The 22,191-nt window shown below is 33.8% G+C and overlaps 2 protein-coding genes across 6 annotated transcripts; both read right to left on the bottom strand.

Moving 5' to 3' along the window:
• Positions 1–3,438: 3,438 nt before the first annotated feature.
• LOC107787341 (putative helicase MAGATAMA 3) lies at positions 3,439–5,292 on the bottom strand. Its single transcript, XM_075229831.1, has 4 exons — positions 5,092–5,292; positions 4,667–4,991; positions 3,971–4,226; positions 3,439–3,885 (listed from the first exon to the last, which is right to left on the bottom strand). Exons 1-4 carry the CDS (start codon positions 5,290–5,292, stop codon positions 3,483–3,485), a joined length of 1,185 nt encoding a protein of 394 aa, XP_075085932.1. The 3' UTR covers positions 3,439–3,482.
• A 17-nt stretch (positions 5,293–5,309) lies between these two features.
• Positions 5,310–21,871, bottom strand: LOC107787342 (uncharacterized). Of its 5 annotated transcripts, none has more exons than XM_016608897.2 (5): positions 21,572–21,871; positions 9,994–10,036; positions 9,394–9,549; positions 6,732–7,250; positions 5,310–6,110 (listed from the first exon to the last, which is right to left on the bottom strand). In XM_016608897.2, the coding sequence occupies exons 3-5, from the start codon at positions 9,511–9,513 to the stop codon at positions 5,310–5,312; spliced, it is 1,440 nt and encodes a 479-aa protein (XP_016464383.1). In that variant the 5' UTR covers positions 9,514–9,549; positions 9,994–10,036; positions 21,572–21,871. The 5 variants fall into 5 exon arrangements, with proteins under 5 accessions (XP_016464383.1, XP_075085931.1, XP_016464384.1 ...); XM_075229830.1 differs by lacking the exon at positions 21,572–21,871 and adding an exon at positions 10,136–10,269 and having other exon boundaries at positions 9,931–10,036; XM_016608898.2 differs by lacking the exon at positions 21,572–21,871 and adding an exon at positions 10,136–10,269.
• Positions 21,872–22,191: the final 320 nt, after the last annotated feature.

The raw sequence follows: 22,191 nt of genomic DNA, 5'->3' as shown, positions 1-22,191 counted from the left end.
CTGGTGACATTTTTGAAGAATCTGAGCAACATAGCTACAAAATACAAAAAGATATCAGCAGTTGCATTGTTACATCGTTTGGCCGTATCTTCCAAAAGAACAAAAAAATAATCCGTCCCCTTTTATGTAACTATTCTTACACCAATAATATAAACAATATAATCCAACAATTAACTACTTTCACGCTTCACTGAATTTCAGATACAACTTTACTCATGTATCCTAGAAGAAGCATATATCCTTTCTAACTGTAATGACCCAACCGGTCATTTTGACTTTTAGAACCCCGTTCCACTAAATAAAACTCCCCGTATGTCTTTTTATAAATTTATGACTTGCGGGGATGGTTGGTTCGGGATTTGGAAGTGTTCGGGTTGAAATCGGAATACTTGATTCCTTAAGTTGGCCTTAAAATGCTAAGTTTGACTTCGGTCAACATTTTGAGGAAACGACCCCGGAATAGAATTTTGATAATTCCAACAGCTCCGTATGGTGATTTTGGACTTAGGAACGTGTTCGAAATTTTATTTGGAAGTCCGTAGTTAAATTAGGCTTGAAATGGCTAAAATAAGAATTTAAGTTTGGAAGTTTGACCGGGGAGTTGACTTTTTGTTATCGAGGTCGTAATCCAGTTCCGAAAATTATCATAGCTCCGTTATGTCATTTATGACTTGCGTGCAAAATTTGAGGTCAATCGGACTTGATTTGATAGGCTTGAATCTATGTGTGATTCGTGTTTTTAGTGTTGTTGGATGTAATTTGAGGACTCGACTAAGTTCGTATGATGTATTAGGACTTGTTGGTATATTTGGTTGAGGTCCTGAGGGGCTCGGGTGAGTTTCGGATACTTAACGGATCATTTTGGACTTGGCTTGATAGCTGAAGTTCTGGTTCTGCAGGTTCTCGTTTCCTTCTACGCGATCGCGTGGCATTGTTTGCGATCGCGTAAGGTTAACTGAGGGCTGCTGAGTTTTGTGCTTCGCGATCGCGTGGCTTTGATATTTTGTGACTCGCGAACGCGTGAAGAAGGTCGCGTTCGCGTAGAGTAACGGAGCAGGAGCTGGGCCACGCGCTTGATGCTTTGCGGTCGCGTGAGAAGGTTCGCGATCACGTAGGTTTGCGGAGTCAGTGCTTCACGATCGCGTGGGACTTTCCGCGATCGGGTAGGGTTATTTTCTGGGCAGTAAAAATTTGTGCTACGCGATCGCGTGAGGAAGTTCGCGATCGCGTAGAAGAAATCACTGGGCTAAGAGTTTAAGTTTTAACGATTTGGAGCTCGAATTGAGGCGATATTTGGGAGATTTTCATAGAAAATATCGGGGTAAGTGTTCTTAACTCAATTTTGGTTAGATTACCCAAATCCATCACTGTTTTTATCAGTTAATTGGTGATTTAAGTTGGAAAATTTTGAAAACCCTCTTGGATAGATTTGAGGATTTGAGGGTCGAATTGTTATTGGAATTTAGTCATTTTGGTATGGTTAGACTTGTGGTTGAATAGGCGTTCATATTTCGTAACTTTCGTCGTATTCCGAGACGTGGGCTCCACGGGCAATTTTTGAGTTAATTTCGGATTTTATTGGAAAATGTAGTATTTTCTTATGGAATTGATTTTATAAATTTTGTTGACTGTATCGAATTAATTATGACTAGATACGAGTCGATCGGAGTCGAAAAATCGAGGAAAAGGCATACTACGTGATTAAATTGGAGCAAGTCGAAGTAAGTGACTTTTCTAACCTTGTGTGAGGGAAATTTCCCCTAGAATTGATATTAATGTGATTGTTGAAACGTGTTGAAAGTCGTGTACACGAGGTGACGAGTGTGTACACGGGCTAAATGTGAAAGATTATGTTTTAAAATTGTGTACATCACTGTTGCATTTTTAATTAAATTATTAAACCTTGTTATATTCTTCATTATTGATTTAAATGTTTATGTTTTAAGTTTGCTTGACCTTTTCCTGCTAATTGTTTTACCTGTTTAATTGAAACTTGGTTTCTTTTATTCTGTGCATTATTTGAAGGTTGTTTTTCTTTAAATTAAATATTATTAATATGAGTTATTGGATATTTTAAATTTGGTATTGAAGCAACGTATTAAAATTTTGAAATATTATTTTGTTGAGTTATTTATTCCCGAATAATTTTTTGGTGAGATCTTTGTACTTATTGTGATAGAGCCGTGAGCTCCTTATTGTGGAAGAATATTATTGTTGAATTATTTTGGCATGAACCGTGAGCTCTTTATTATGAAAAAATATTGTTGTTGATTTATTTTGGCAATTTGGGCACTTGAGATGCAAATTGTGATATATTGTGATATTGATACGCATGCGATGGTATAAGGTTTGGGTGCTGAAACGCATGCGGTGAGATAAGGGGGCTTGATACGCGTGGCTAATAGGGAAACTACTAGAAGTCATGCGGTGTGATAAGGATGGCTAAAACACGGGATGCTATTTCGAGAAAAATATTTTCTGTAAAATAAATTGTGAGGGCTCCCGCGGTGAGATAAGGAAATAAGATATTGTGAATTTATTTATGATTTGGGACTACGAGGCGGTACCTCAGAAGTGCCCTTGTTGATATTGATTTATGGGCGCAGTTGCCTTTGATTATTGTTGTGATTTTCTTAAAGTTGAAAAGAATTCTATTTTGTTTTCACGAGGTATTAATTTCCATTATTTGGTGTAATTAAATGGTGACATACTACTTGACTCATTTTCATTGTCATTTTATCTTATTATATTTATAAACATTTTACCATGCTATTATTTATTTTCCAGTAGGGCATGACCTGACCTCGTCACTACTTTACCGAGGTTACGCTTGGCACTTACTGGGTACCGTTGTGGTGTACTCGTACTACGCTTCTGCACATTTTTTTGTGCAGATTCAGGTACATCTTATCAGACCAGGCACCAGTAAACTAGTTGTACGAGGAGACTTCGAGGTATATCTGCCAGTCCGCAGACTCCGGAGTCCCCTTCTATCTTACTATGCTGTTTTCCTTATTTGCTTTAGATTCTGATGTATAGAGACAGAGAGAATAAATTCTTAGAAGTTTGTGACTTATCTCTACCGGGTTTTGGGAGTTGTAATTAAGTAAATTTCAAATTTATTTATTTCATATTTCTATTATTATTCCGCATTGATAGACTTACCTAGTCTTAGAGACTAGGTGCCACCACGACATCTTACGGAGGGAATTTGGGGTCGCAACACTAACGAATAAGGCCCGTGCGAACAATCAATGGGGTTCAATATACAAGAAAATAACTAAGATAACAGACAAAACGAGCTTCAAAGCCCAAAGATTCGAGTGCATGTAACATTCACAATGTCATGAATTCATTATAAAATGATCCTTCTGTAATTCTTTCAATTCCATGTCTATCCAATCTCATATCATATTCAATTACACAAAGCTGTATTCAGAAAAAGTTATGTAAAACACCAAAATATGACTTTCTCCATTTATCTATGTAACAAAAGCAAACAACAGCAGCAAAAAACCTAGTGAAATCCCACAAGTGGGGTCTGGGGAGGGTAATGTGTACGTAGACCCTACCCTATGAAGGTAGAGAGGTTGTTTATCACAGACCCTCGACTCAAGAACAGTGAAAAGGAAACAATGTAACAAATGCAAGAGATTAAATGTGTGTACCTTCCATCTCTGTTCTTTGAATAGAATATTATCCCCATTTAGTAAATCATCCAGTTGATCAAGTTCTTTCTTCACATCTAAAATTGTTTTCCTCATGTCAGTATCGTCATCTGCATGAAAGAAGCATTGACGATCCTTGGCATCGAGAACTAGCGCTTCCCAAATGGAGTTGCTAGCAAGTAATGTTTGCTCATTTCCCAATATCCAGAGACAATGCCTAGAAAGAAATGCATATCTTAGACATCATATTAGAACTAGAAAGATCCAATGGTGATGAAACGGAATATTAATTTGATCCATACCGAGCTCTGGTTAACGCGACATTAGTCCAATGAAGACTTGACAAGAAGCCAATGGACCCAGCGCGATTAGATCTCACTGTAGATATTATTACAATATCTTCTTCCCCTCCCCGAAATGCATCAATCACGTTCACTTTAACTTCAAAATGTGCGTTGTTATTATACTTCTGCCCAAGTCTATCTCGTATGGCTAAAACTTGAGAAGCATACGGTGCTATAACACCAATGCTGAGTTTCTTCTTGGAGGCACTCCAAGCTGCAAATTTAGTATCGGCCAAACATTAATTCAAGTGTTTGAAGACCTACTCATTGAGAGAGCGCAATAATAACAAGCAAGGAAACAACAAACCAAGCTATATATTTCAACTTGCCTAAGTTGGCTAGCGGAGATCCCGCAATCATTAGACAGACAAGCCCAAGAATAAGATCATTCGCATTTTTTGGAACACCACCATCACATCCTCATCCACAGATAAAAATTTCGATATTAGGCAATGCTTCCTTAAACGCAAGAGCAGTCGTCCGTTGGCATAATTTTAACAATATTAGTAGATGAAATCACATTAACAAGCAGATGTAGGATTAAAAACTAATTAATTAGTGTCGAGAAAGATAAATTAAGAAGGTAAAAAGACGAGGGGAGCATTCATGAAAAACTTAAACAAATGTTTTAAGTTTTCATCAATATAATTATACCTTTGAACAAGCTCTCCAGTAATCGCAGTACCAAAGCAACCTCAACTAAGTTTCGCCTGTATCCAACATTATCCAGCTCTTCTTCTCCCCACGGTACATTTATAAAGGAATACGGGCCAAAACACTGTCCCGTAAGATATATTTTCTCATAGGCTTTACGCGTTACATCAGGCGCATCAAGGATTTTCTTACGATAGAAAATTGAATTTGGGAACTGGCTTATTGACGGATGCATTCTGTACTGTACGTTAAGCAGGTGATTTGCATGACCAAACGAGACGAGTCTTTCGAATAAGCTCCTTCCAAATCTAGCTACACGAGAAATCTAGAATGGAGTAATAAAATAAACCTCTATTAATAAAAATGTGGTAAAAGTACTATCAATTGAAGTTCCTATAAATTGCACGTAGAAAAGGTGTACGTACTCTACTCTTCAATGTTGCAGACAATTGGCACTCGTCTCCGGACAGAATCGCATTCCTCAAACCTCGAAGTTGAAGAGGTATTACTGCTTCACACTCCTTCAACTTGTCGGCATCATCAACAACCAATAAGTCAAATGGCTTCGTATCCACTGAATGTAGCTTATACGACGTAGAAGCATTGCAGAAAACCAAGGAAGCCATTTGGATACAGAACTCCGTTATACGACCCTTACTCGTTGCACTAGGAAAATCCCGAGAGATCGCTGAAGATCTTTCAGAAGGACAAGCAACCGGCTACAAGAACCGCGTAAAGATTTAGAAGACACTCCAAATGCTTGCTGAAATAGCATCCCCTCGAGAAAATCCAATAAGGAGATAATGTCCAACATTCTTTCAACGTTCTCTTCTCGAATAAAACATATTGGTAAATGGGTACAGATTATAAGCATGCATCTTCGGAGAGATGCAGCTGTCGAACTGAACCCTGCTCTGGCAAAATCAATCAATGAGCAATCCTCCAACAAACTGATCATAGAACTTACACAACCATTCCAGCCAGTTATTGGTTCAAAGCACTCCGACAGCCTGTCAACACGATAATTGGAGGAAATCTCCGCAATATCTTCACCATCTTCATAGTTGTTATTCCCAAACAAGAGAATTTCACCTAAAGGACAAAAGCCTTCAAATTCATTCTTAGATGACTCCCGGACCAGTTTAACCAACTTTGAAGCAACTTGGGCTGTTGCTACGTCCGTTGGAGCGCAAGTAACAGTTCTATACTTCATTTGCATCAGCGTAAAGAGCATTACACTTAGCGTCCGAGTCTTTCCTGTACCAGGCGGACCCGAAATAAGTTCAACGGAAGCCTTGTGGTGGCATTTCATAGTGGCAAGACATGTAAAGATTGCATTAGCCTGGGAATCGTTCAACTTGGACAACAGACTACCCACAACTTCTCCAACTGATAGCTCATTAGTGGATGCAGAACAAACATCGCATTTCTGTTTGATCCGTTTCTGCAAGAAGAAAAATATCAACAAAAGTTTATATCATTCTTTGGTTTCCATTTATCCAAAGATAAAGAGAGAAGAATAGAAGCATATAGTCCAAGAGAATGTGTTCTAATCCGTAAATTAACAAGGGACAAAGTGTTTTTAATGTCCACAGAATACATATTGGTGCATCAACATTGCAAGGTAATGATAAAAGAACATTCATAAAGCAAAAATACAACTTTTCTCTCTCTCTCTCTCTCTCTCTCTCTCTCTCTCTCTCTCTCTCTCTCTCTCTCTCTCTCTACACACACACACACACATATATATAATATATACACAACTAACACCAGTTTTTCTTTTAATTTTGGAAAGAATGCTAAGATAACTCTGTTAAAAACTTTACTTATCACAATTGAGAGACAAAACCGTCACACACTAACTTGAAACTAATCATACTGATCATTTCAGACCAAGATACCATTTTCAATTCAAAATCCACTTTATCATAGCAGCAACAAATCAAAAGGCTAAAGGGGGCATTGCTTTCATCGATATTCAAATACATATTATGAATAAGAGAGGGACCTCGAGATGAAGCTTCTAAAAGAAACTAAAAATAAGTAAATCACCAAGATTATTTACCTCGTGCACGGGGCGGAGGACTTCCTCAATTATATTCAAATTCTTTCTCATACTCAATGCATTCCATACGTTGTTATTAGGCATCACATTTACCAAAAACACTATATAGACTGCTCGTCGCATTACATTATGAGGAGGAAAGCTGACTTTAAAACTAGCTGATGCATCATTCTCATTCTCATTGACATCAGTAACATATGCAAACGTCCAATGGCATCCCGGTCGCTGCAAGTCATTAGTAGTTTCAGGTTTAACATTTGAGATAACAACAATATCTCCCGGCGACGTCCTATAACGCGTACCATCACTACATGTATTCCTCCAATAGTCAACCTTAACATCAAAAACCAATGATCCATTTGGATTTACTACATCAAAGGAGATCAACTCGGCGAAAGGTGATTCGTTTATGTCTTTTAAGGAAGCAGCAATATCTGCTCTTGTTTCTTCAAGTAAGGGGAAGAAAAAAGAACCAAGGTAATGCTCCACTGATCCAAATGATTGTGGAATCTTCTCCACCTAAACACCAACAAATTAAATTGAAAGTAAATTCACATGGTAACAAGAGCTAATGAATGAGACAATTACAAACATACTATTTACTAGGGGGCAAAAATTTACAACATTTTCAGGTTCTATCTTTAAAGTTGAAAAGCAAAGTAACCTTTTCTCAAACAGAAAAAGAGAACTTTTTGAAAGTTAAAAACTTACGCCTTGTTTGGATAGTTGTTACATGTCGTTTCATAATGTATTGGACTGTATTGTACTGCATTGTATTGTATTGTTTGATGAATATAATGTCTGGATAGATTTTATCATTTGCCGTCGTTTCATGATGTCAAACACCAACAATATGAAGAATAAACTTGTAAGATTACTAAGAAAAATTAGCATATGGAGTAGAATATTATGTAAAAAAAAATAGAGTAAAAGATAAAATATAATTATTTAATAATAAGAAAGGGCAAGATGAGAGAAAAAGTAAGGTAACGATGCCACTACACCAAATCCGTCGTTACATAAAAAGGCAATTTTTGTTGTTACGTCACGATGGATTTAACGATACGAAATAATAAAATTTAAGTAACAATCAAAACAAACATTGTATTTAAATTAACAATACGACACAATACAATAGGTAACGACCATCCAAAGTTATGCAAGGAATATAATGCATGGGATTACAATATTATGATTAATAATTCCTAGATTTTTTGTAATAGTGCCTTTTTAGATCATTGAATTGAAAATGAGATACACGGTGTATAATCCATAACACATGTTTGGTTTGAATTAACCTGAGTAAACATAGATTAATTTTTGTTTCCACTTTCAACCTTAGATATTTCAATGATGACAATGGAAAGAATCTTTGAAGGGATAATATTGTCATTTTGATAACTTTATCCCGGTATAGCTAATCTCGGTTTTATTATGAATGGCGTGGGATAAATGTGGATCGTTTGGTTTAGACATTGTTGTGCAGGGATTGTAGTATATGGATTAGTAATACATAGATTAATAATGTAAGGATATGATTGTAATGCATGACTTATTATACTTGTATTATTCCTTGTAAAAGAACATTGATGTTATTTTGGTTATTCTAGTTGTTTTTAATTCATGTATTACTAATACTTGCTTAAAACAATACATAAACTCCTGCATAGCTTATACAAATATTATTTATGCGAGCAATAGAAATGATAACCAAACGTCAGATTGGTAATGTTGAATGTAATGCCAGGTACCAAAGAGCAACCAAACGTTGTACTATTAATGCTATATTTTATGCAAGTTTTAGTAGAAATGACACCAGGTAGCCACTTTACAGGGTTGCTAACAAAAATGTCCTCAATTGTCCGGCAGTTAAGATTTTTTTGTTTAAAATTTCAAGACAAAATAAGTATTGGTTAATCTCTAAATAACATCCCTCGGAATGACTATCTATGCACTTGCCCCCAAGTTTTATCATGCCCCATGTATATGAAACCAAATGGCCCATGAATAAACTTAATCCTAAATTTTATACCGGGTTTAAAATCCTAAACCAAATAACCTAAAGGCCACTTAAAGAAAAATAATAATGAAAAAAGGAAAAGGAGATAGGCAAACAATTATATTCAGTTTTTGGTCATCTTAAATTGCATTTCATATTTCTAATCGTCTTTCTCTTTATTCAAATTGAATACACCTCTAGTTCCCTTTTAGATTACTGTTTATAAAAAGAAAACAAAAAAAAAGTGTACGAAATTACATATCCACCAACTTCGTAGTCTCACAATCACAAACAAAAAAAAAAGTACAGCATCAGTCGTGCAAAATTTTCATTTTGATAATTCCAAAATATTGCTATAAGGTTCGCCATTATTATACTTCTATAGAATACAAAAAAATGCAAAAAGACCTAATATACCACATGACTTGAAGTGGAAATAAATAAATAAATATAACTATGTATATAAGAGTTTTAAATTAATTATAGAATAAAATTTCTTTATATTGATTGTGTATAAAACTTAAACTCTACAAAAAAGAATTTATTACAAGCATTTTATTCTTCAAAGAGATAAACTCTTCCCGTGGTACTCAACTTATATACCAAACTAAAATAAGTAAACAAAAAGAAAGATGATAAAGCATTAAAAATGTACTTAATTACCTGATTTTCATATAAAGTCTCATCAAGAATATCTTTAACAGACCATTTGAAGATCAAATCAATGAATTCATCTTTAGGCCATTCTCTCTTCCTCTTCTCCATAGAAGAACTCCCTCCCATCCTAATAAGAAATCACTCAAATCTTCTCAAACAAACCTGAAACACACATTTAAAGAGAAAAATAAAACCCCACATGAATATTACTGTCAAAACTGCTACATGCAAACCATACACACAAAACAAAATAGCCCGATATATAAAGTATCATGTATTCATGCAACATCGGGAAGGACCGCAACTCAAGGAAGTGGCGTAGATAACCTACCCTATGCAATAATTAGTACAATGACGTACATAGGAATTTTCTTAAACGGCCTCAATATTTGAGGAAGTGAACAAATGAATAAATTACTTTAACGGTAATCAGTGTCATTTTTTATATTTAACTATATCTAACAGGAAAAAAACTCCACATGAATGTTAGTGTCAAAAGGTCAGCCTGACGTACAAAATGTGATATAGACAATCTATACTAACCAGTCTACTGGTTGCTTTTATAGCTCCAATCAGTGACATATAGTTTGCACGTAGATAACATACCGTTATTCCAAGGCTCCCGTTCGCGGACCGTACACATAGATCACTGAAAATAAAAGAAGCAAATTTCTTCGTCATGAATTGAAGCGGAAAAAAACAGAAATAACAATATAGGAGAAGAGAAATCAATCTCAAGAATATGTACCAGTAAAAATGACTATCAAAGAAGAGATATATACTCCAAAGGAATGATAAAACTTTCTTTTCTTTAGCTTTCTTTGTATACTTGGTACTCCAACTTAACTCTCTTGCTTTCTTAACAGCAAAGGAAAAGCAAACCACAGCAATCCTCCCTTTCTAAAAGCAAAAGGAAAAAAGGAACTAGTCTAGTCTAGAGTAAAAGGACACTAGTTCTTGGAATACGAAAGGGTCGGTCTTTTCATTTTCCTGTAGGTCTACTCCCTTTCTAAAAATAAAAAATTGTATTCCCTTAATCTCGTATTATCATTCGGTGTTACTAAAAATAGTTGTCTAAAATTATTTGTCATTTTAAATGTTCAAAATAAAGTTAATTTTTTTTTTTAATTTTACCCTTAGTAATAATTGTTCTTGTAGATGGAGATAACATATAAATAGAATAAATATTTAATAAAAAAATATTTTATTTTAAGACATAAATAAGGATAAAATAGTCTAATTATTTTTCTATTTAATATTTCTTAAGGGGTGTGTAAAAGATAAACATGACAAATAATTTAAAACAGAGAGAGTACTAATTTACTCTTTGTTCTCATTTATGTGATGCAATTTGAATTTTAAAATTTAAATAAGTTTTTCTATCGTAATTTCTTATATGACTTTTAAATGTTTAAAGTTGTTAATTATTAGGAGTATAATTTAAAATAGTTTCTTATATAATTTTTAAATATATAATTATTTTTTAAAAAATTAAAAAGATTTATATTCAAATTTACGGATAAAATTAAAAAATTTAACTTTTGAAATTCGAGTACACATAAATTAGGAGATAGCGTTTTGAGTAACTTGCGTCCACTTTTCTTTAACCATTTTCCACGATAATATTCGTTTGATATTTTAGGTTTTTCTTATCATAACTATTTTAACATTTGGTTTCAAAAATAGTATATTTGAGTTATGGTATGAAATCATTTAGAATAAGATGAATAGTGAAAATAACTTGCTCGTTCTTTAGGGTTTACGTATAATTAATTCACACACCCCAAGTGTTCTTTTAGAGTGCGACCCTTTTTCGAACTCTGCGTAAATACAAAATAAGGTGCACCAGGCTGCCCTCTAAATACCATTCAAGTACTCCTATTATTTACGACCACAGTTTATACATGTCGACCGTGGCATGTAAGAAGGATGGCCTCACTTGAGAGCCCGTTTGGACATAAGAAAAATTTTGCTTTTTTTTTGAAGCTTTTTACTTTTTTACGAAATGAATGTTTGGCCATAATTTTTAAATTTTCACTTGAAGATGGATTTTTGAATTTTTCAACAATTTGAAGAACTCCAAAAAGCTATATTTCAAAATTTTCACTCATATCATTCACAAAACTTCAAAAACAACCCAAAATTATATTCATATCCAAACACAACTCTAGTTTTCAAATACCATTTTCTCTTGAAAAACAAATTCACTTTTTTTCGGATTTTTACAATTCTTATGTCCAAACGCCCAATAAGTCTCACAAGCTAACTTTACCTGTATCTGTCCATCATATCATATGAAAAATACTTATTGCGTCTCACTTTTTGCGTTATACTTTTATTTTTAGCCACATAAAAAATAGCTTATAGCCACATAATTTTTTATGACTTGTTTAGACCCAATTTCGAATTACTTTTTTTTTTAAAACTTTGTTTCTAATCAAACACAACTTCATAAATTAGGACTGAACAACAAATAAAATTTTTCTTGTGTTAATTTATGTGATATACGTTTTCCTTATTAGTCTTTAAAAAAAATGAATGACAATTTTTTATATTTAAAAATAATTTAACTATAACTTTTTATTTTACGTACTTTATCATTAGAAACAATTTATAACCACATAAATTAAAAATCATATAAAAAATTTTAGCCTTTAAATTTTTAAGACCATAAATTTTATAAATCTTTCTTTTTTCTTAAGTTTTATGCTGAATTAAACTACATTTTATTTAAATAAAAAGGGAGAAAGTGAGTGGAACAAGGCTGCCATATGTAAACTGTTATGGAATTTAACTCAAAAAAATGACAAGTTATGGGTACAGTGGATTCATATTTACTATGGGAAAGGCAGAGATATAAGACATATTGAGCCCAAACAAGCTTCAGGACTGGTGAAAAAGATATTGAAGGCAAAGCAATACATGTTAGATGCTGGTGTTAACATGACAGAGATATTTGAGAAGGAGTACATAACCATCAATAGCATACACAAGCAGTTAAGAAGTGAACAACAGAAGATGCCTTGGAGGAAACTGGTATGCAATAATGGTGAAATGCCAAAATGGACTTTTATTCTATATTTGGCTATCCTAGGCAAGCTGAATACAAGAGACACACTAGCAAGATGGGGTGACTAATGAGCTATTGTGTCCTCTGTGCAATATAGAAGAGGAAAGCATTGAGCACCTATTTTTCAAATGCACTTTTGCAGCATCAATGTGGAGGAAACTACTGCAATGGATGGGTATCAATAGGCAAGCTATGAAGTGGTGTCATGAAGTAGAATGGGCATACAACAATGCAAAAGACAGATCAGCAAATGTGCTGAGATATACAGAATGGCTCTAGCGGGTTGTGTCTACTATGTGTGGCAGGAGAGAAACCACAAAATTTTCAGAGCTCAGCAAAAGCAAGCAGGGATAATGATAAAGCAAATTATACAAATGATACATGGAAGGGGCTATATGATGCCAAGACTAAGAAGAATGCTTGAAGAGTTAAACTTCTATCCATGAGCAAAATATGAAGTACTGGCAGTTCATACAATTGATACAAAATGGACTGATAGTCACTAGGTAGTATAGGGAGTTTTTTGGTGATACTAAGGCCTAGGAAGATGTCCAGACTTGGTAATTTTTGTTTGAGCCGTAACTTTCGCGCTTTGGTAATAAAATATGATAATTACCAAAAAAAAATTAAAAAAAATAAAAATAAAGGAGAAAATAGTAACATGAAGAAAGAAGTTACATCGATTCTAGCAAACAAAAAAAAAGAATCATAGTATCGAGCCTATGATCACAGGCTATACATAACGTGGCAGGTAACAATCATAGTATCGTTTTGGGTTAATACATCAACCCCTTCAACTTTTTATGCACAAACCATAGTAGCTTTTGGGGTTAATTAAATCTGTTTTAACACCCTACCTATGTAAAATATTTGAAAATTATCCAACGGAGCAAAATTATGCGAGAGAATTTTAACAAAAATATAAAACAAGTAGGCACAACATTTTCAGGAAAGTATCTTTAGGATAGTAATTACGTTACACCGTGCAAAAGGCTATTTGGTTCGTTGTGTTAAAAATTATTCTTATTATAACGTATATTTCAAAAGAATTTTATTTTATTAGCAAAATAAACTGGTTATTACATCAAGAATTATTTTGTTATTTAATTATTTAGTCCATGTATTACTAATTATCGGATCCTTATTTTATATTTTATCTCGCATAAAATAATAGATAAATCTCGCATAATTTATACTGATATTTGTAATACAAAAATAAGAATTAAAATCAAACAATAATGTTCATATGCATCTGACTCATCTTGAACAAGTTTTGTAATTAGGCATATTAGTAGCTATAATTGTTTAACTACATCAAAACATGTGGCGTTTTCTGAGACCTACTGATGAAAATGTCATATTTGAAACTAAACAATTATCTGCCTAATGCCACGGATTAATGAATACTTCCTCGTTCTTTTTGTTTACATATATGCAAATATGTTGTTACCAGAATCTGCGTTTTAAAACGTAATGCTGTCGTCTAGCCAGTAGCCCCATGAATGTTTTTTTTTTTTTTTGTTGGGAAAATGACATTGTCTAGCCGCTCTCAAAATAATAGTTGAAAAAAATATATTTTTTGTATATATATATACATTTTGTGTGTTATATACAAAAAATAAATAAATTTTATACACTTTTCAGCTAATGAATATAAATAATTTCTAGCGCAAGCTAAAAGTAAAAAAAAACTCATGTTTTTATGCCAGGCTTTCCACGTTCACGGCCTTAGAAAATGCAGTCACATTCTTTCACTCTTGTGTTCTTTTGAAATTTGATCAACTGAAAGAGCCATAAGTATTCAGAAATAGCCTTTCTACTTTCACAAGATAGATGTAAAGTCTGCATATACATTATTCTTCCTAAATCCCACACTGTTAGAATATACCGGGTATATTGTTGTTGAAAGAACCATAAGTGTCCAAACAAATCTAGAAAATACTTCCGGAGCATGGAAACATGAAACAATAGGTGAACTTCCGATAAGCTGGGTGGCAATGCAAGTCTCAGAAAAAAAAGATCACTTTTCTATGCATATCGTCTCAGAAGGTCACTGAATTAGATTTCTCAAACTTTCGATGATCAAATACCTACTTTACCCTCTAAATTATCAACATTTATCTTCTTCTTTTTTTTTTTATAACTTTTTAATGTTATAATATTTTTCTCTTTTAGTCAGTATTATGAACTTACCTATATACGATAAATCATATTTAAAGTAAAAGAGTAAAAAATATTTTTCTAGGATATATAATATTAAAATAATAAAATAATTGAGCACAGTCTTATTTCTTTACTCTCTCTCACACAATCATTTCTCTTCGAGCTTGCTTCACTCATCAATGGTAGACGTAAGGTAAATTAAAATTTAACACATACAAGAATTCACGAAGACGACTTGAAAAATCTAAAAAGTCTAACAAAATTAGTAACATATAATTTAGAGATTTTTTACAAAATTAACTAATAATATACATATAAATTATACATGAATTATATGACACAAATTATTTTTAGTTTAAATGGTTGGACGAGCAGCTATTTAGGTTAATTCTTCTATAAATTATGATTTATGAACATAAACCATGTTAAGTAACTGAATGCACCAATGAAGATAGAAGCTCGAGAGAGAAGGAAATAAAAATTTGATGTTTCATTTATTTCAACTAACTGAAGAGAGGAATACAGTGTTTGACATATAAACAACTAACCGACTAACACACTTTAACTTTCAGTTGTCACCACATAATTGGACAACTAGCTAACTAACTAATTATCAACTAACTACCTACTTAATACCCTCCCTCAAGCTGATGGTTTGAAAATATCTTTCAACCCAAGCTTGGATATCAAGTGATCATGTTGTAGTTTTCCCAAACTCTTAGTGAGAAGATCATCAGCCTGATGCTCTTTTGTAGAGATATGATGAGTTTTGACAGCCTCCTATATGATATTTTCATGTACCAAGTGGCAGTCAATGTCGATATGTTTAGTCATCTCATGAAATATTGGGTTAGTTGCAATTTGGATAACAACTTTGCTATCACAGAAAAGATCTACTAGCATATTTACAATAACTCCTAGCTCTTTGAAAAGTCCTGTTAGCCAAGTTATCTCAGCAACTGTAGAGGTTATGCTTCTAAATTCAGCCTCAACAGAACTCCTTGCAATTGTATCTTGTTTCTTAGATTTTCATGAGATCAAGGCATTGTCAAATTTCATTAGATAGCATGTTACTGATTTTCTGGTCTGTAGGCATCCTCCCCAGTCAGAATCACAGTAGGCTTCAAGCTTACCTGACCCTTCTGATGACATCAGTAGACCAAGACCTAGAGAGGTTCACAACCCTTAAGGCAACTTCCCAATGAGACAGCTTAGGCTTGTGCATGAATTGACTAAGTACTTGTTTCACAAATGTTATATTTATCCTAGTCATTGTAAGATATATAGTAGTATCCCTACCAATCTTTGATATAAGCCTATATCATCAAACAACTTGTTTTCCGAGTCAGGCAAATTTATAGTAGTGTCATACTCAATTGAAGTGGGTTTCAAATTTGTTTCTAGAGGTGTTCCAGCAGGTTTAGCACATGCAAGCCCTATTTCAGAGATCAGCTCCAGGGCATATTTTCTTTGGCTCATGACAATTCCATTCTTGGACCTTGCAAATTATATCCCCAGAAAGAACTTAAGTTCTCCTAAGTCTTTCATTTTGAACCTAAGTTTCAGGCCATTCCTTGTCTGAGTGATCAGGTCTGGACTGCTAACACTAATAATCTAATCATCCACATAAACTAACACAACAACATGCTCATCGTGTATATTCTTTGTAAATAGAGAGTAATCAAAATGGATTTGAGTAAAGCCTAAATGCAACAAGGCATCAGTCAGTTTCCTATAACATTGCCTAGGTACTTGTTTTAGGCCATACAATGATTTATGGAGTTTGCAAACCTTGTGAGACCCTTCCTGGCTCCCAAACCCCTAAGGAACATCCATGTACACCTCTTCTAGAAGCTCCCCATGCAGAAATGCATTGTGCACATCTATTTGGAAGAGATGCCAATTCTTAGTTGCTGCAACTGCAATCACAGATCTGACAGTCACCAGTTTGGCCATAGGAGAGAAAGTTTCAGTGTAGTCAAGTCTTTTGACTATAACCTTAATCCACTAATCTGGCTTTGTATCTTTCAACATCTCCTGAGGATGTGTACTTAACTTAAACACTTATTTACATCCAATGGGCACCTTGCCAGCAGGTAGCTCCATCATAGTCCGTGTGTGATTGTCTTCTAAAGATGAAATTACTTTCATGGATACAATCCACTTGGGACACTTCAGCTTCAGCATACGACTGAGGCTCCACAACTACAGAATAGGAGTCCGACGCATTCTCATAGGACTTAGACACATTTGCATATCTGACATGTGCAGAGAGAGGGTTGGAGCAATTTGCTTTACCTTTTGGTTTTGTGACGTAGTCTTTCAACGAGATGGGAGGTTTACTAGGACTTCCAGATCTTCTATGAGATGAGGATTCTTTCATAGGATCAACAACAATTGTAGGCTAATCAGTCTAGATCATGAGTAGGCTCAGCCACTATATCTGACTCAAGCTCAGCAACCGCTGGAGTGTTTTGATCTAGGTTGTTATGATCTATGACAGGAATAGGTAAAATGGTTTCAGCAAATGAAAGAGCAAGGAGTATATCTGATTGTATTGGTCAAATGTGAATTGAGGAACCCCTTCAATTAATCCCTGACCACCCTGACTAGTAGAAGTGAGACTATTTAGCTGAGTGTTTCCTGCAAAATTGGCTACTGCCTCAAACCCTCCATTACTTGAACCAGTGCTAGTCTGAACCCTTGGGTATTGAGATGCATTGTCAGGTCTAGGCTTTCTTTGAGGTCTGCAGGATAATCATGAATTTTATAGCAAGTGCCTTTTGTGTGACCCTTGTAGTTACAGTAGTCACAAAACAGATTGTTCTTCTTAGACTTATAGTTGGTGGCAGACTGAGAATTCCTTTTCCACTGAACATAGTTACACCTCACTTACTTTAGATGTTTGAGTGAAATTACTCTCTTCTGCCACAATCATAGAATAAGCCTTGTTTATAGTTGGAGTGGGGGCTCATCACCTTAATTTGGTTACTAGATTGAGAGTAGGTCCCATTTAAGTCCATCAGAAATTGCAACAACATGTGAGTTCCAAAGTGCTCTGCATATCTCTTCGATTCTTCACATCCACAACCAGGACAAGGCATGAGTGCATCAAACTCTGCCCAGAGTTCCTTCAGTTTTGAGAAATAAATTGATATAGATGAAATGCCCTGAAATAGAGTAGAAAATTTGCCTATGTAAAAACAAAATTCTAGACCCATTGACTTTATCGAAACTCTCTCTGAGATCAGCCCACACTTTCTGAGCACTAGATGCATACACCATGCCACTTAGCAATTCACTACTAACAAAGTTCATGATCCATGACAGAACTATGGCATTACATTTTTTCCACAGTTCATATAAAGAATGAGGAAACTTCTCCTTAGTGTATCTACCATCAACAAGCCCTAACTTGCTCTTTCCAAGTAAACTAACTCGCATAGAGCTACTCCATAAAGTATAATTCTCATGTCCAGTCAACTTAATTGAAATAAGAGAGTTACCTGGAGTATCATATGATTGAAGAAATAATGGATAATGTTGATCAATGATTATAGGAGTTGTAGAAACTTCTAGAGACACTGTGTTCAAATTAGTTGTGTATGAACCTCTATTTGAGCTATTTTCTTTGATTGCCATTAATGAACAGATTAAACTCAGTTAATTGATCTACGAGAAACAGAGATTCTACTGTTCTAAGACAATTCAAATCCTAACTCGGATAAATTGAAAACACGCAGAGATTAGTGGATAATTCAGTTGTATCAATTGTGAAATTAACTCGGTTGAGTTGAGATTTGAGAGATCGGTATAGCTTGGATCAATTACGTAGGCTCTGATACCATGTTAAGTAACTAAATTCACCATTGAAGCAGAGAAGCTCGGGAGAGAAGGAAATGAAAATTGTCTATTTCATTCATTTCAACTAACTGAAGAGATGAATACAATGTCTAATATATAAACAATAATCAACTAACACGCTTTAACTTATATCTGTCACCATATAATTGGACAGCTAGCTAACTAACTACCTACTTAACAAATCAGAAAAGAGAAAATTCCATAACCAAATTCGTCCCTCCCCACCGGAACACTTGATGTCCTCACTTTATTAAGGAGTATAACATGTGTTAGTAAACAGGAACTAAATCAAATGGATAAAGAAAAATGATGTTGACCTAGAAGAAAACACAAATAGAGATAGGTCAACTGATTAATAGATATACTTGTCAAGCGACATAGACACAGGTACATAAGGAATCACATCATCACCTCCTTCTTGCTCTTTAGCTTTTTCTGAAATTGGAACAAGAACTTGAATAGGAAAACAAATAGACACACTCGCAAGTAAACCCATCTCGAAACCAACGAGTTGCCTAAGCCACTAATCATACCGCTAATAAAATTAAGTCGGTCAATACTGAGACAACTCATAAAAGTCGTTTCAGGGGCTGAGCGTACCTTCCGCCCAGGAACAAGAAATGAAGCTATTAAGTGAACAAGAATTCGTTGGTATAAGCACCCCAATAAGATATCAAAATTTAGACCACAACCGCTAAACGCTCTTTAAAGTCGAGCATCATATGTTCACGGGAAAGGAAGGAATATCGAAACAGGAGGATAAAAAAAAGGAATAATTTTGGAGATATTTGCTCACATTTTACTTCATAACACTAAGTTTTTCTGTGGTTTACAATTATTTTTACCTTCCTTATTTTAATTTCTTATAGTAATTCTATTAACCTATTTATTACTAATGTAAAATATTTATGATAATATTTCCATCTTACATTTTAAGCATTATTTTGTAGCTTATATAATATGTTCTTGTTCTATAATGTAAACTTTGATATAAAGGTGGATGATAAAGTATATCTTATGGGTTTATTCCACTAGTACTTTGGCTCAGACATTGTATATGTCTTAGAAAAATATTTAAATACTTTTGAATCCAATAAATCAAATTGGGTATGGTAAAATTCCAAACTCCAACTCCTGAAATTAAACCTGGAATCCGCATATGCTTTGGTACATATTTTATTATTCCAAGTATTTTGAGTAATGTTTCATTTTTGGAATTTTTACCTCCTATACTATATATGAAACTTTATTACCCTCCATAATCAAGTTTTAACTTAATAACATAGGCATATACAATTTACCAATTATATACAAATTAGTATCAATGAGTATCCTTTTATATTAAGAATTGAATATGGAATCAGTTATTTCTCTCTCTCCGTCTTTCGCTCCTCCTATGTTCTTTCCCCAATTTTTCTTTCTGCATTTCTATGCTTTTTATCCTTTCTCTCTCTATTAGCAATTTTCCTTCATGTTGCATAATTGGTGTTCGAATTGAAATTATCAATCAATAAATTTTGAATGTGTTTGAATCTCCACCATTGACCATCATTAAAAAGTTTCGAAACTTTGAGTTCGAATTTGGGTTTTCAAAAACTATTATTTGTTTGGATTGAGTATTGTTACAAACAATTAGAAATATTCTTTGAAGCTTATACCTCAAATTTGAAGTTGTTTGTTGTATGCAAATTATATTTAAATTATACTCTGCTGTAATTATATATATAATTTTTTGAATATTGTGTGAAAGTTAAAAAATAGTTGGAGAGTGTATGAATCGTTGTATAAAATTTGTATTTAAGTTATCAATACTATATTTTTACATAAAGTTATTGATATGTATCTGTCACACCTCCTTTTTCCGAAGAATATGGAGTTTTTCAATTAAAGTGACATTATTCGAAATGAGATTATTTATTTAATTAGAGTCGCCACTTGGAATAACTATTATGGTGTCTCAAGTTACCGGTTTATTTTAAAATCCCAAATCGAAGAAATTGACTCTATTTATGGTCCATGAACACAGAAGATCGGGTAATGAATTCTGTTAACCCGAGAGAAGGTGTGAGACACTCCCGAATTCCGTGATTTTAGCACGGTCGCTTTACAATTACACCTGGCTTAATTATATGAATCATTACACGTTTAAAACATTTTATGCATTACCGCTTCTATACTGATTTTAATTGAATATTTAACTGCTTTTTAGTATTTATGGAGTTATTTCTTGAACAAGTTACGATGTCGTACACTTGTCATTTTGGTACACATTCAAATTGTACCACGTGAAACGTACCCGCGATTTACAACATATTTATTATTATTATTATTATTATTATTATTATTATTATTATTATTATTATTATTATTATTATTATTATTATTATTATTTGAAGTTATGGTCAAGTTGCGTGAAACACGCACTTGAATTGGGGTTTACGTATCATGACTATGCCACAAGAACCGTACTCATAATCACGATGATTTATTAATCGCGCCTAAAACAACTAGCGCGTGTTCATTTCCTAAAACTAATTTAAGATTGTTGTAGAGGTCATGGTTTATGGACATGGGTTTATTGAAATAAATAAGCTTATTGCTTTCGAAATGATTGTTTACGTATATTACTAATTCATTTGATAAAATGCATGAATATTTAGATAAATTAACAGGAGATGTAAAAATACTATATATTTCATGTGCTTACCTAACTAAACAATGCCTACTCCTTTAAGCCAACAACGAAAGGGAAAGAACCAAGAAAACGAAGTCTCCAGTACTTCATTAAACTCATTCAAATCAAAGTGGGCAAAATAGAAAATGCCAAAAACAGTGAAGATGGACAACTAAACATGGCATACTAATACAACAATTTTGAACTAATTTAAAACAAAATAAAATAAGGGAAACGTGATTTCAAATTAGAAAAAAAAAGAAACTTACGATTACTAACGGAATTAAATCAGTAAGAGAAATAAATGATTAACTCAACATCACAAACACGAGGAACTCACTTCACTGTTCAACCATTCATCAAATCAAAGTCATATATTAACATGCTTAAAAGTAACAATGGAGAAAATGCACCTCAAAGTTGAATCTGGACATTAAATGTTTTATAGCTCTGAAATTCAAAAGCGAACACGACTATGAATATTGAACATGAAGAAGGCAACTGTTGGAAGTTGTTTTACGGCTGAACAGGGTGACGTTTTGGGGCTGATTTGGAAGCTTTATGTGGTGGTATTAATGGAGTTTTGGTGGTGGATCTGTTAGCTTGAGAAAGAAGAAACGGACGAGTAAAGGGAAAAATTCCTGAAGCTAATGCCTTACCCTTTCTCTCGTCACTCTATCTATTTTATTTTTTTTATCTCTGTTTCTCTTCCCTCTTTTGTGAGGTACGTGTCTTTGTTATTATAGAAGAATAGAACTCCGACCAGATTAATGGGGTTGGAGAACAAGAAAAGAATATTAAAAATGTGTGGTCCCTCAAAAGAAAAATGCAACAATTAACATCAAAAGGAATCAAATTCCGTTATGGATGAAATGATTTTGAGGGAGAATATGGAGGAATATCAATTTAGGAAGTGGGACCCACAAAAAAAGAATAACAGATTTAAGGAAGAACAAAATATAGGAATCGGAACCGGGTTCATTTGGAGTCAAAACACTGAAATATGTTAAATAAAAAATTGGGCATCATTTTA

The sequence above is a fragment of the Nicotiana tabacum genome, chromosome 14 (genome assembly GCF_000715075.1).
Source record: "Nicotiana tabacum cultivar K326 chromosome 14, ASM71507v2, whole genome shotgun sequence".
In the NCBI taxonomy this organism is placed as follows: domain Eukaryota; kingdom Viridiplantae; phylum Streptophyta; class Magnoliopsida; order Solanales; family Solanaceae; genus Nicotiana; species Nicotiana tabacum.
Note: the sequence above shows the minus strand (reverse complement) of the source record. Positions and strands in the feature narration are given on the sequence as shown.

Bases quoted from the DNA above. Each gene is read 5' to 3' on its own strand.
- LOC107787341 (XM_075229831.1), bottom strand. From the start codon at position 5,292: ATGGCTTCCTTGGTTTTCTGCAATGCTTCTACGTCGTATAAGCTACAT. The intron at 4,227-4,666 runs GTATAATTATAT...CTAAATTTGCAG, and splicing joins ACTGGAGAGCTTGTTCAAAG to CTTGGAGTGCCTCCAAGAAG. The intron at 3,886-3,970 runs GTATGGATCAAA...ATTTCTTTCTAG, and splicing joins GTCGCGTTAACCAGAGCTCG to GCATTGTCTCTGGATATTGG.
- LOC107787342 (XM_016608897.2), bottom strand. From the start codon at position 9,513: ATGGGAGGGAGTTCTTCTATGGAGAAGAGGAAGAGAGAATGGCCTAAA. The intron at 7,251-9,393 runs GTAATTAAGTAC...GTTGGTGTTTAG, and splicing joins AGACTTTATATGAAAATCAG to GTGGAGAAGATTCCACAATC. The intron at 6,111-6,731 runs GTAAATAATCTT...TTCTTCTTGCAG, and splicing joins TCCTCCGCCCCGTGCACGAG to AAACGGATCAAACAGAAATG.